The sequence below is a fragment of the Sturnus vulgaris genome, chromosome 9, assembly GCF_052056855.1.
Source record: "Sturnus vulgaris isolate bStuVul1 chromosome 9, bStuVul1.hap1, whole genome shotgun sequence".
NCBI lineage: Eukaryota > Metazoa > Chordata > Aves > Passeriformes > Sturnidae > Sturnus > Sturnus vulgaris.
This window is the reverse complement of record NC_142251.1, coordinates 22,299,898-22,313,950: the sequence shown is the minus strand read 5'-3', so window position 1 is coordinate 22,313,950 and position 14,053 is coordinate 22,299,898. Positions and strand designations below refer to the sequence as shown.

The 14,053-nt window shown below is 38.5% G+C and overlaps 1 protein-coding gene across 8 annotated transcripts in view; it reads left to right on the top strand.

Annotated features, from left to right (window-relative positions):
* PTPRC (protein tyrosine phosphatase receptor type C) overlaps positions 1-14,053 on the top strand; it is a 58,795-nt gene that overhangs the window by 29,535 nt on the left and 15,207 nt on the right. For 2 of the 8 annotated variants that reach the window (XM_088170121.1, XM_088170120.1), the window contains 10 exons: positions 3,996-4,022; positions 4,469-4,633; positions 5,966-6,064; positions 7,373-7,405; positions 7,626-7,847; positions 8,388-8,525; positions 9,337-9,474; positions 10,129-10,260; positions 11,437-11,595; positions 13,464-13,660. In XM_088170121.1, coding sequence (XP_088026247.1) covers positions 3,996-4,022; positions 4,469-4,633; positions 5,966-6,064; positions 7,373-7,405; positions 7,626-7,847; positions 8,388-8,525; positions 9,337-9,474; positions 10,129-10,260; positions 11,437-11,595; positions 13,464-13,660 — 1,310 coding nt within the window. The remainder of the gene's footprint in view (positions 1-3,995; positions 4,023-4,468; positions 4,634-5,965; positions 6,065-7,372; positions 7,406-7,625; positions 7,848-8,387; positions 8,526-9,336; positions 9,475-10,128; positions 10,261-11,436; positions 11,596-13,463; positions 13,661-14,053) is intronic. The other 6 variants (XM_088170124.1, XM_088170123.1, XM_088170122.1 and 3 more) reach the window with 5 other exon arrangements.

Here is a 14,053-nt window from a genome sequence, read left to right as displayed (position 1 = left end):
TTTTCCTGGCAGCAAAATCCGGCTGCCAACTGTTTTACAGACATGAGGCTGAGAGGAAGGATTACTTCCTCTGCCCCCTCGCAGCTCTGGCAAACACACGAGGAGTACAGCTGGATGTGAAGAGCCAGCTGGTATGGTACCAGGCTAGATAAAACACCAAATGCACTATTAGCAGAAGAGGCATCCTTCCTGCTTCCCACATTGCTGTGCTGTGTGTGTGGAGGAATGCAGTCCTGCAGCATGCTGTGCTCAGGGCAGGCAGCCTGAGCTGCTGCCATTGCAAGCTCAGCCTCCCGGCCAGTCCAGCAGGAAATACAAAACCAAGTCCATTTTATTCACTGTGGAAATTCAGCACCAAAATGGAATTAAAAGGCATGTCCCTGTCATCGGCTAATGGATTTCTGCCTCTATAAACATGATAACATTTTTAATGCTGATTCAACAGGATCTCCATCTTATCAGCTGGAGTTTGTGTTATTAATAGCACATGTACACAGGAAATGTGTGCTGGCACTTCCTGCTACTTGAGAAGATCACACTCTGGACTTCCTTGAAACACATTTTTATCTTTTAACATATTCTAGATCCCAGCTCTCTTCTGTTGAGTTGCTTGGTCCTGCCAAGGGAAAACATTTTCCTAAGACAGCAAAAAGTTGTCTCCTTATACAACTGGATTTCTTATACAGGTGCAACCACAGTTCACTGCAGTGAGTGCAGAGTCAATACTGCAGAGGTGATGCAGCAGCTCCTGTACCTTCAGGAGAAAGAGTGGTCAGCTCATTTGTTTTAGGCACATTTTGTTGGCAGCATGTCGTTCCATCTCAAACCTTTCTTTGAAGCTGCAGCTGCATTCTGTCCGCCAACTGGTAGGAAGGAGAATGAAAGCGATTAGCCAGGCTCCCATCTGCCCTGGGATGAGCTGCTGGTTATATCCTTTTCCAGGGCATGTGATTAAGGCCAGATCTGCTCAAACATTACTGATGGGTTTGAAACCTTTTAGGTAAATCAGCAGGAACCAACTGGTGGCCAAATCAAGAGAAGGGGGAGGGGAGATTAAAAACTTACTGCAGTAGCAGGAACTTTTTCTATGCTCTAGTTCTGCTTGGGTTATCTGATGTTATCCTTGTTATCCTACACATATCATCATAAGAAATTCTTGATAAGAATATTGGATGCAGTTTAAGCTTTGAGAAAAGTTTTGGGGTAGTTCCCATTTAAACTCAGACTGACTTGCTTAGTTTGGCAATCATCAAGCTTTCTTACTGCACAGCATGTGTTTGGGGGATTGGACATCCTCATTACATTTTAAACATATTTTTGGATTTCAGCTTTCAAGTTTCTGGAGTTATGTTTTAGAATATGAACATGAGCAGACAGTTTTGTCTTTGAGGTTACCTTGGTTAAGGTGAGGTTAGCTCAGACATTTGTTAGTGCTGGGATATTTTTTTGAAAATAAATTAATAGTAGCAATATACCTGTTAATCTCAGAGTAACAGATTCTGGTGTATTGGGATCCTTCTTGATTTTTCCTTCATTTTACCCAGTATCTCTCAAAAAGGTTTCATGGGGGAATGCATTTGCTTTTCATTTTGGGAGGATTTTTTAGTGTTCTGGTGCCACCTATTGAATTCTTTTCAACTGTGTCGTGTTCCATTGCTATAATGAAGCATATCAGGGAACAGAGTCACAGGAGAGCAGGAGACCCTTGAAATGCTTAGAACAGTATAAAACTGCCATGAAGTTCTTTTAAAATGTCAGTGCTTAGTTATAGGGGGCAAAAAAGGGCAATCTCGTCCTCTTATTTACCATAGTGTTTTAAGACACTGCTCTGAGCGAGGCAGTGGGATCAGGTGATCTCTTGAGGTCTTTTCTAACCTGGAGTTCCATGATTGTGTGTAATGTTTAGCATCTCTCACTGGGGGTGAGCAATAGACCTTACACTTTTTAAGCTATTAGCATTATTCCTAGCTTTACAACGGGGAGGATGGGGAAAATTATTTTCACAGGAATCTTAAGGAAGTGAATGAGGCAACCAGAAACACAACATTGACAAGCTTATGATCCCCCTTATCTCTTATTATCTTACTCTACTTGAAAGAGGCAATCTTGATGTATATGTTTTTATCTCTATTATGTCTGCACCAGAGATCAGTAAATAGCTTGAAAAGTATTTCTGAATGTTTCACTAATCTGAACAGATTTTAATTTAGGACTTTTTCTGCCACTTCTTTTATTCTGTTACTGGAAAAGTTTCTAAGGGGAAGTTAATCTGCGTCAATGCTCAGGGAAAGTTAATATTTGACTTGAAGGATATTTGATGTGCTAAACCAAAGTAAGATTTGAGAAAGGAAGGGGAATAATTGATTCTTCAGTTAATAAGACATTTGAAAAAAGAAAAATCACATTATGGAATTTAGAATGACTAAGTGCCAGCTTTCAAACACTGAATTGAAAACCATGAAAATACATTGAAAATTTATTGCTTATGGCAAATATGAATGGATATGAATGTTAGCTTTTATAGAGTTCCTTGGCAGTTTAATGCATATAGTTATAGATCATGCAATTGTTGTAAAGAAATGTTGCAGACAGGAGGTTTCAGATGCTCAAGGTACATTGATAGTTCAAAAGGTCACCTGTATTTTAGTTTCTTATCTGTAACCTCTCTTAGGTTAGGAAGTTTTATGTGCTAAGATTCTGTAGCTTTGGAAAGAATGCATGGTCTGTGTTTCAAGGAAGATACATAGATATAAATTAATTAACATGCTAGGCCTGTTAAATATTGTGGCTTCTATACCCATGTTATTCAATCTGTTGTCAGTTTACTACATTTTAGAGATTATGTTCTTACAATTAAGAGCAATGTTATTTTGACAGTTTCATGTGATTTCAGTCAAACCTCATAGACTTATATCCTCATCTCATGGATCAGATCACACCCTTCCCCAGTTCTGTGAAGAAATAAATGCTGCATTACTGGTTTTAGCCGAACTTCATTTGACTTCAGTTGATACCTTTTCTGTAAGGTATCAGGTTACTGGCTTTTACTGAATTGTAATTTGTAGTAAGGGATCTTGCATAATGTACAGTCCACAACAAATTCAGTTGCTCACTAGAAAAGTACTTGCAAGACTTTAACTTTTGTTTACATTCATATTCACATCATGGCTTAGACACATTCATGACAGTTCCTTGCACCAAGAAATTCTCACTCCCTGCAGGTGGCATTGCAGAATTCACGGTGGTCACTCAGCAGCCAACACGTGTGCTGCTGCTTGTCAGGTCCTTAAGGAGAAAATCTCTGGAGTCCCAGTGATGCCTGGAAACCCAAGGCATCACCAGGATAACTGCTTGTGTTGGTTTTCTGTGTCAGAGATGAGGGACATGGTTCTGATGCTGACACATGAACAGGATACTTACATATCCCTTACAAGTAATGCAGTTTCTCACATAAACCTGGCTTTTTGCTTTAAAGGTTGGAGTTTATTTTCAAAAGACTAAAGCTACAGCAGTTGTGAAGTGCCGTGTAGGGAAGCTGAAGTAACAGAGCAGTCATAAAAAGGGAAGAACTATCTGAAAAACACGTGCAACAAAAAAGAGAGAAATGAATTCCAAGACATAAACATAGTGGGAAAGATCTGATAGAAAAAGAGCAAAAGAAGGAGGAAGGAAGAGCCAAACAGGTGGATGGAAGTTTGTCAGATGGGGCCCTGAGCAGCCCAATCTTCTGGGTGGGCATCCCTGCCCATGGGTGTTTGAACCAGATGATGTTTAAGATCCTCTTTAACCCAGACCATTCTGTGATTCTGTGATTGCATACTTGATATTTTGGGGACCTGGTTGTTGCTGCATCCACTAAATATAACTTAAGAATGTGTAACTTCCTGGGGAAAGCTTAGCTGATATTTGGGAGGAAGGAATGTGTCTTTTTATATTTTAGGCAAATTCCTTGAAAGTTTAAGTTACACTTTTTCTCTCTCTTTCTCTTTTTTCAGGGCAGGAGACATCAACGACCGGACCTGGTAAGAAACAATTTTCATGGCAGAACTGCATTGGGTTTTTTTTCCCCCTGAAAATGTCTTCTTTCTTTTTCACACACAATTACCTCACGGAGTGTATAGTGCCTTTTCATTCACCCCACAAAATGAAATATGCTGTTTTAATAGGCAGGAATATCAGACAAATGTGGTTTTGAGTAATGTATTTAGGTATAGTTAAAAACACAGCATTTAGCATGAAAGGCACAATCATAACCGAAAAAGAATATACTCCCTGATTGTTCATCTAACACCTGTTGAATCCCCCGCACTTTAAATGTTCGATGTGCCTTTGTTTCGTTAAGAATTCCCAGCGTCTCAGTGCGAGAGCGCTGCAGCACTGCACCCCGGTGCTGTGGGCAGCTCTGTCCCTCCTGGGCCGGGCACACCTGGCTGAAGCATCACCGACCCCGCTGTCCCTCTCACCGCAGGTGCCAGCCTCGCAAACAGCACGCACTTCTCCACGCAGGGGCCCTCCGAGCCCGGCCCCGGCACGGCGCCCGGCCCCGGCACGGCGCCCGGCAGCGCAGCACGCACCGGCAGCTCTGCTGCCCCCACCGCACGCACTCCCTCTGCCTCCGGGAACGCTTCCCCAGGTTTGCTGGCCCCTCTAGAAGCCACGTTCTGCTCTCAGAACTCTAGGGGAAAACTTGTCCGGGCTTATCTTCTTTTTGCCAGGGTCGGGATTAAATGCGCGCGACGGTATTTCTTGTTTGGATTTAGATGTTCATCGGTTCTTATCTACATAAGTCTCACAAACCTTGAGTTCTACAGCACTTCAAGCTAACAAACTAAAAATGGAACCCTATCTCTCTCTTCACTAGGCCTTTTAAAGATAAACTATCCAATTAAAAAATGACACCTAAATTATTTTTACTTTTAACCCAATAACCAACCATCCATGGCCCACAATGTGGATTTTTGTATCCAATTACATAATAGCACCTAGACCCATAAAGAAGAAGGTGAAGAGGAAGGACAAACCTCTGCTCTAAAACCACCATCCTGCTTTATATATATTACTTTCAGTTTTCCACCATGTGGTATTACACACTCCTACTCAAACTACACACCCATAATCCCTGTTCTGTCATTCAATTTTGGAACCCTTCTCAACGGTCTAGGTCAAATGCAGTGTTCTCTTGTCAGCACAGAAAGTCTGAAATTCTCAGTGACCAGGGTTCCAACAAAAACTAAGTCGTTCAGCACCAGGGTAGCCTTTTCCAGCTCATGGTTCATCAAACTGAAAAGGTGTCTGCACTTTGGCACAGCCGCAGTGCCAGGATTATGTGCAGGATCTGGGCTCTGAGGGCCAAATCTTGCAGTCACCGCAGTAGCATCAAAATGCCAGCTGATGCCAACAAGGCTGTTCCCAAAGCAACAGCAATGGGAATGAGCCTAAAAGGGAAATAGAAACCTGTCAGGGGTTTATAAACAGGGAATGCTTATAAATATGAGATATAGTAAGAAATGTAGTGAACAAGATATGTGATCTGGCAAACAAGCACTACCTAGAGCTGTTGTTTGTGAAACAGTACAAGTGTAATTGTGTTTTATTGTAAGAATATAGCAATATGTTCTAGTTTTTCCCAGTTCACAAATTGGAACATTATTTTTATGTTGACTTCATCTGGAATTATGACATAATAGTGACCAAAAAAAATTGTCATTGTACATTGCAAAATTAATTTGTAAGTGGTATACTCCTGAAAATTTGCTTTCATTTCACATACTCATTTTTTTGGTTTATTTACTATATTAACATGACTTTTCTTTCAGCAGTCTACTCTAAATTACAAAAATCCCCTAAGAAAAAAAAAAAAACAAAAACAGAGAAGTGCTGTAGTGTAAGACATTTCTGATGATAAAGCCATATGAAAAAATGAATTTCACTTTTTGATCCTGATATGTTGTTTATTTTCTTACAGATGATTACAATTCAACATCCTTGCACAGCACCACCTCATCAGTCAGCATGCCACCAAGCACTGGGATCAGCCCCATTCCCAGCTCCACTCACACAATAGGTGACAAACTTGCACACAGTTACCACAGTTTTGATACATCAGGCACAGAAAAGGGGTTTGAATGAGGCAATTCATTTAGAATGTATAAAACCTAAGCATACAAATTATGCATTAAACATAAGGGTGTTTTTAGGAACCTTACTAACTGTTTATGAGTAATATTAAAGATACCAGATTTGTTACCTGTCAAGCAAGTGCAAAATAGAAATTATTTCCACACAATGGCACATAGTAGGAGAGTAAATATGTCAATTATTGTGTCAGTACTCCTCTTGTTATTCACAGAAATTTGCCCAAGCAGCAAAAAGATGTGAATACATCCAAGATCTGTGTGCCTCTCTGACTTCCAATGTCTTCCCTTTGGTTTAACACAACAGTAATACTTTCTTGGAATCTAGTAGTTCAAGCACTTAGAGTGATTTTAGTTGCCATTGGGCTGTAAGGAATTACTCAGATCAGTAAAATATATGTATGTGCTTGTGCAATGTACATCCAGGAGCTGGACACTTTCCATCTCTTTGAACTGTCCTTTGAGTAGCTGTAGGCTGCTGTCTGCTCTTTGACAAACTGAGCTTAGCTTTTACTTGTGGGTGTTCTGCCCCTTACAGTCTTGGTGAGTCTCCCTCTCAATTTGCCCTCTCCTTAGGGCCACTAACCAGCTAGGTGACTCCCAGCCTGAAGGCAGGCAAATCTAGGGCCTACCTTATATAAAAAAAATAGATTAGATTTAGTGCCTTGGGATATATTAAGTAACTGTTTTCAGGATGAAGTTCAGAAAATACCAACAAAAATTTCTTTTGTGTATCCCAGTGTCAAAGTAGTCATTAAACGATCTGTACTATTGTATAAATCTCTTTTCAAAGTTAAGAGAGGCAGTGCAAAAAGCAGGTAAATTTTGTTTCTTTGGTGACATTTTATACTGCTCAGGTGCCCATTCCACAGCATACATATCCTGGAAAACTGCTGTAGTTTGTCATACTGCTGTAAGAGTGTGTGTTTGTGGAATATTCTTGTGTAATTTTGTACTCAGAAATGTTACCAATAACTAGTTTGATTTCTAGCTCATTGATGTCATTGGAGAATTGTGAAAGACACTTGATTCCTAAAATAACTAGTTAAAAAATAGGGTTATGTGTAGCTGATGTTTTCTTCCCTATTTCAAATGTGAGAGAAGTGCTAAATACATTTACTTATATTGAATATATTGAACAGAGTTTGGGGCAGTACTGGTCACCCTTCTCCAATGCTCTGTGGAAAAAATACTCAACTTGTTGAGACAGATCTTTATATTGTTTTCTTTTCTTACAGAAAATACCACAGTGATACCTGAAGCAGATTGTGGTAAGAACCAAACCCTTTATTCTCCTTCAGTCTTGAAATGTGGCCAAATAATAAATTCAAATACAGAAAATTGGTAAAGCTGATAAAGCAATAAAAAATTAAAATGGATCAATTATCATCTTTAGCATATAAAATGTCTTCCAGTCCTGGAAGAAGTAAGATTAAAGTTATTTAACAATTCTGGTCTTTTCACCTCCATTTACAGTGCCTTTTCTTTCAGATATTATTCAAGATGTAAAAGACTTTACAGAGGACCTTGATAATGCTGAAGTTTTTCTGAACATTACCACAAAAGACAGAGAATATGTTATTTCGGGGGGTGGCAAAAACATAACTGTGAATTCCAGCAGCCATTCAATAGAGCTTCCAAAATGCCACATATACACTGTTGAAGTTAAAACTGGCAAGTGTTCAAAAAATACTTCTTTTCAAATTCCAAAAGGTAGGTGTACAAGGATTTTAGTAGTTTCTTTAAAAATTTTTTTTCAATTTTGTTATATGCAGTAATTCAGCTTCCCCAGGTTTCTTTGGCTATTCTTGTCACTTTTCAGAGAGTCAGACAGAAAGTTTTCATATTTTGTCCATTTTTTGAAGTTGCACATTAAAATTTCTCAGTATTTTCTTAAAGACTAATGTAAACAAACCGTAATTTTTTTATTCTGAAGAAAAAAAATGGAACTTCAACTGCGTTGACCATATGCAGTGTGGTAAACAATAGCAAGACCAGCCACCACTTCAAAGCTGGTGTTTATGCTGAATGTCTGGACTAAAACTCTAATATATTGTTTGAATATCCGTGTGTCTTGATCTCATGAAGGCTTTTTCAATTTTTACTTTCCATCTCTTATTAAATTCTTTGTATTTTATTCTATGCCGATTGTGTCTTCATATTGCAGAAGAAGTCAAAAACCATAAATGAATTGTTATTTGAAGTCTCAGTATAGCCAATGTCACAATGATGTATAATATTCTTCCTTTCCAGATGTCGATAACCCTCTTCAAGTCAAGAACATAACCAACACATCTGCTGAGTTCTGTTGGAGTAGATCACTTTCCTGTGCTAGTGTGAATGTTACCTGCAAGAGCGAAATACAGCTAAAGAATTCTAATAGTGGGTTATGTAAATATTTATTTTTAAAAACATTGCTGATGTTGTCTTTTGGTGAGAGACTGGCAGATTTAAATTAATTATGCCAGTCTGAGGGAAGGGTAGCTCAGAATTCCTGGGACTGCCAGTTGAAGGACTACCATCCCCACACACAGTTTAAACTCAGAGAACTCTTTTGCTGAGTTTACCAGCTTCACAAGTTGCACAAATTCTGGAGATGCTGAGGTCCTGTTTGGTTTTCTGAAGGGCAGCTGAGCAGTTTGGAAATGCTGCAGTCTGTGGGTGTGCTGTGAGCTGACCCTTGGCAGGTTGCCTTGGCCACTGGCTGCTCAGGCTCTGGATGGTGTGAGTCCAGGCTCTCTGCTCTCAGAGCCAGCCAGCCTGAGGACAGGCTGGCTCAAAGACACCTCGTGTGACAGGGCAGATATGGATGCTGAATGGCCTCACGTGTGCCAGAGAAATGGGTGATGGATGTTTGGGGCTGGAGATTTCCTGCGTCAGGGAGCTGAAGAGCTGAAAAGCCATTCCAGGGCTCTGCAGACTCCTCATGATATGTTCTGATTTCTGTGGGAAAGCTGTTTCCTTAGAAAGTCAAATCATGACCTTCAGTGATAGAAAGTAAAAATCTATGCAAATTAAGTTAGTGTGTAAGAACCAAAAATCTAGTCATTGGATCAGGTTGTACGTTTTTCTGTTTGGAATATTATGATAGTTTATTACAAATGATATTGAATAAATATGGTAGAGAAAATCTCAGTTGAAATGGTGCCACATACTTTTGGAATTGTGAAAAATATTGATAAAGCTCTTCCGATGTCTACAGATCCAAAATATGACAATTTAATTTGTGTAGTGCTGAATGATTTATTACCAAACCATCGGTACAACTGCACTGGAGTACTGCATTTTACTGAAAGGAATTCTACCAAACAATCCTTTGAGATAGAAACAGACTATGGTGGTAAGTGCAGTGCTTACTTTTGCTTTACATTCCACATATTTATGGGAACCCCTACTATGAAACCCATTATCTGGGTTTCCTGGGGTTACAGATCCACTTGGAGGAGCATTCTCTGCCACACTCCGCTTTTCCTTCAGCTCCTCCTTCCTGGTCTCCTGCCCTAGTGGTTGTTCTTTGATTGCAGTCACCCTCTCAGTCTTCCACTCTGAAGCCTTTCGTTGCTTCTATCAGAGACTGTGATTATTTTTTGTTGTTTTGGAGACTGAGAACGTGGTCAACTATACGGAATTTTGAATGAAGATGCACTCACAAAAAAAGTGCAGACCCACACGCAAAAAGAGCAGATCTAGTCTGAAACAAGTCTTAAATTCTTGATTTGAAGACATTGCAAAATTTTAGTAAAATGTAATGTTGCTGTATTCACCTTGTCCTGAATTAATTAAATGTATGAAATTACTGTAATATGATGCTTTTACATATACTCAGTTTATACTATGTATACTTTCTTGAAATAGAGTACAAAAAATATTACATGTTGTTGGTGTCTTGCTTTAGTGTCAGATGAAATTTAATCTAATTAATAAAAGTAGGTAAAAAGAGGAATACTTTTATCTTCATGTATTGCTAATTATTGTTATTGTTCTTTTACAACAGTTCCAGAAGCAGCACAAAACCTTACAGTAACATGTAATACCACAGGTGTAAAAGTTACATGGATGAAACCCGAGGACACTTCAAAGGGTCCCATAAATGGCTACTTTATCGATTTCTTTGTCGGAGGCAAAAGTAAGTATATTCACTGTTAAATAATTCATTGCTTGTATGTAGGTACAGAGCACCAAGCATAATGCACTGCCAAGTCCTATTGGAATCTCTTAACGCTGCAATTTTTTTTTAGACAAAAGTTAAAATTTCCTTCCTTTAAGGTTGTTCCAGTTGAACTTTCAGTTGAGATTATTCAGTTTACCATGTCAGAACATGACTCTGTCACCCTTCAGTTGGCATAAACATATGGCAGTTAGCATAAGCATGTTTAGATAGGTCTAGCTAAGGGATTGTCTTCTGCTAAATGGCCACTCCTTTCAGATATGCTGGTATAGGCGACCTTACATTTCAATGAATAAATTTGTATCCATTGTACTGGGATCATGTTCTCCAGATGCAAACTTTTCTTCAAAACAAGGACTGGAAAATGAGGTTTTTAATATGAAGAGCCTGATAATAATAAATATGTACCAGGTTTAAGCTAGTCCTGGTTTGATTCATCCTTTAGGCTTAGTTCAGCCTTTCTGTTCATATACCACAGGTTATGTAAACCTGGGCTCCCACAGGAACCAAAGGCTGTCATGCTTCTGTGCTCCTCTGATACAAATAATCTTTCCCATTCTCCATGCCCCAAATTTGACCATAACCCAAAAGGGTGGCAGCCCAAAGAGCCAGTTTCTGTGGTTGTTTTGGCTTGGCTTGGCCAGTGTAGGAGGTGGAGGAGATGTGTGGGTGCAGGGAGGTCTCATGGTAAGCAGGCAGAAGGAAGCACAGAAAGGCCATGGCTCCCCCAGCTTCCCACGCCACCAAAGCCCAGCTGCAGCCTGGGCAGGAGCTTTGCTCGTGTTGCTTCTCATGCAATTCCTCTCTTCTGCTGTTTGCCTCTCCTGAAAGCAGAACTACCACAACATCTCTGACACCACACCAGGATGGACTTGCTCAGTGTGCAGTGACAGCTTCCTACTTCCTCCTTCCCAGGATGAATGTACTCTTTATATGTAAATACTCTCTATGTATTTATGCATTTCCTCCTCTTCCTCAGCCTTCACTTAGGATTATACGCAAAGCAGAGCAACCAGATTAGGGTAATTAAAATAGAAATACACATGACAGTGGTTTCAGGTAGCTCTGATAAAGTGTAACAGTTCCTCTGCTCCTAACATAGATTTCATTAATTTCATTAATTTCATTTTGCAGACATTCATAATGCAGATATCAAAACAACTGAGTATACTTACAGTGGATTTAAACCTTTTACCAGAGCTTCTGTATATGTGACTCCATATACAATCAACAAACTCAATTACAAACTTTCAGGTAGAAATGAAAGCTGTGAATTTACAACAGAAGAAGGAGGTAAATCTGTTTGCTAACTGTTATGACCTAGCCTGATACTAACACAAAAAATTTGTACTTTCCTAGTGTAGTTCATTATATTTTATACATGATATTACTATTAGCCAAGAAACTGATTAACATTAAAATAATTGTACTGACATTCATATCATTAGCATCCCTTTTTAAATTAGTTTATGTTGATCTATTTTTAAATTATGCACTTTGTTCTATATTTTATTTGTATTATATTGTATTTTTCTAATACATATAATTTTAAAAATAAGATTTCATTAATTTGAAATTCTTGTGAAGTTTTTAGGAAGCATTCTGACCCAATATAAAGAAAAAGTTGAATTAAAAAAAAAGAGAATAAAAAAGTTTGGTGTTTTCATTGTGGCATGAAAGCTACAAAGATGTGCAGCCTGTACCTTCTGTTGTGTAGTTACCTATTTGCTTGAAGCAGACCCAGGCTACACCAACAATGTCCATCTGTAATGGAAGTCAGTTAGTTTGGATGTACCTGTATACAGATTCCAACATTAGGTTAAAAATGAAAAAATGTCTGCCAGCCCTTCTGCTGACAGAAAGGTCTGTGCATCTTTTTGGGGCTATCCTTTCAAAAGTATAGTTTGAAGTATACAGGGATCAGAATTGTCACCTGAAGCCCCACAAAACAAAAAAAAAAAACCTGATAAATTAATTTACTGATAAACAGGTTGATCTGACACTTATCTGTAATACAAATTTAAATATGGCTTTAATTTTTTAATTTTTGAATTAATGGTATTAATTAGACCTTCTCCAACTGTCACAACAGTTGATAAGTCAAGCAGGAAGTGAAAGAGTTTTATGGCTTCTTGAACTGATGAATGTATCAGTAGAACACAATTCTTGGAAGTAGGAAAACCTCTACGTTTTAGAAAAGATGTTTTCATCTTCAACAAACACATTGCCTCCAGAAATGTTCACTCTCTCTTTGTCACGGCTCTTTCAGCAGCATGTGGAATAGGAATTTAACAGATCTGCCCTGATAAAAATGATCAGCTGTGATGTAACCTCACACTCAGCCAAGTCAAATATCCCACCACTCCTCCCCTGGGATATTTGATCTGCTTATAAAGCCTTACAGATCTCAGCTCTTCAAGCAGCTGCCTTTTTTTGTTTTTAAGGTGCTGTTTTGCAAGTTGACATGATTTTGTAGAAAATTTCCATGGTGGTGTTCTACTGCAATGTGGCTGCTGAGATATGGCTACTGCTTTACACAGGCTGCCTCGTTTACTTTCTGAAAGGTTTTATCAGCTCTCAGTGAAAGGTCCCTTGGCTGTTCCCCTCAGTCTGAAACCTGCAACATTTATTGCAACATACAAGCTAGAGTTTTTTGAAACCACAGATTAGATTTAACAGATTCTGTATCATTAAATTTTTTTGTGGCTTTAGGCCAGAATTAAATGTAAGGACACTATTCCAAATATTAGAATATACTAGTGGCTCCTGGGAGAAAATTTAATTTACAATAGTTTTGAAGTGAATATTCACTCTTTTTTTCTCCTGTCTTATCTGCTGCCCCATGTTCCTCAAATGAGACAGTGATGTCAGATATAAGAGAGATTTGCCATCATAGCATTTTTGCAGTCTGAATGTCAGTAGAACCTTTTCAGTTCCACTTCACACCTTTACCAGCTTAGATAAGCCCATGATTAAGTCAAAATTGATTTTACTTATCTTGCTAAATTGAGACTGAAATTTTTAAGGACGAAAATGTTTTATTGAGTTATTGAGAGAATGAGTTATTGAGAGAAGACAGGAAACAGACAAGCACATATAGCTTAAAATGTTGGGTTTGAAATGATGAGAATAGAACAAGTAACCCTTTTTCTTGTCTACAGTGCCAGAAAAAGTGGGGAATGTTAAAATAGCATTGACAGCTGATAATGCTGTCCAGATTACGTGCAGAGAACGGGAATTCTTTGGACCATATGCAAGATTTTATTTGACTTGGGAGAATGATGGAGAAACCGAAAGCAAGGACAAATGTGAATTTACAAGAGAAAATCTCTTGTACTTGACAACCTATGCATTTAAGGTAAATTAGCTTATTATATTAAAATATATAAAATATTGCTGCATTTTCATTGTTTAAGCATATTATGCTTGATTTTAGGAAAAAAAGGCAAATATGGTGTAAGAGGTATCAATTTATAATCTGTAGGCCTCAGGTGTAAAAAAGTAATTATTATTTTGGAACTAAAATTCATATGTGCCTAACCTATCAAACAATCCCTGGTGTGTTATTGCACATAGGTTCTAACAGCAAGCAGAATAGACTGTACTTGGCTCAGAGAGAAGTTTGGGGTTTCTATAAGATTACAATAGTTTCTGGAGTATGACTGATACTTTAGTTTTGAAAACATATTCCATTTAATGAATGAAGATTTTTGGTTCTTCAGGGACTAATTAGTGCAAAGCAGTTCAGATC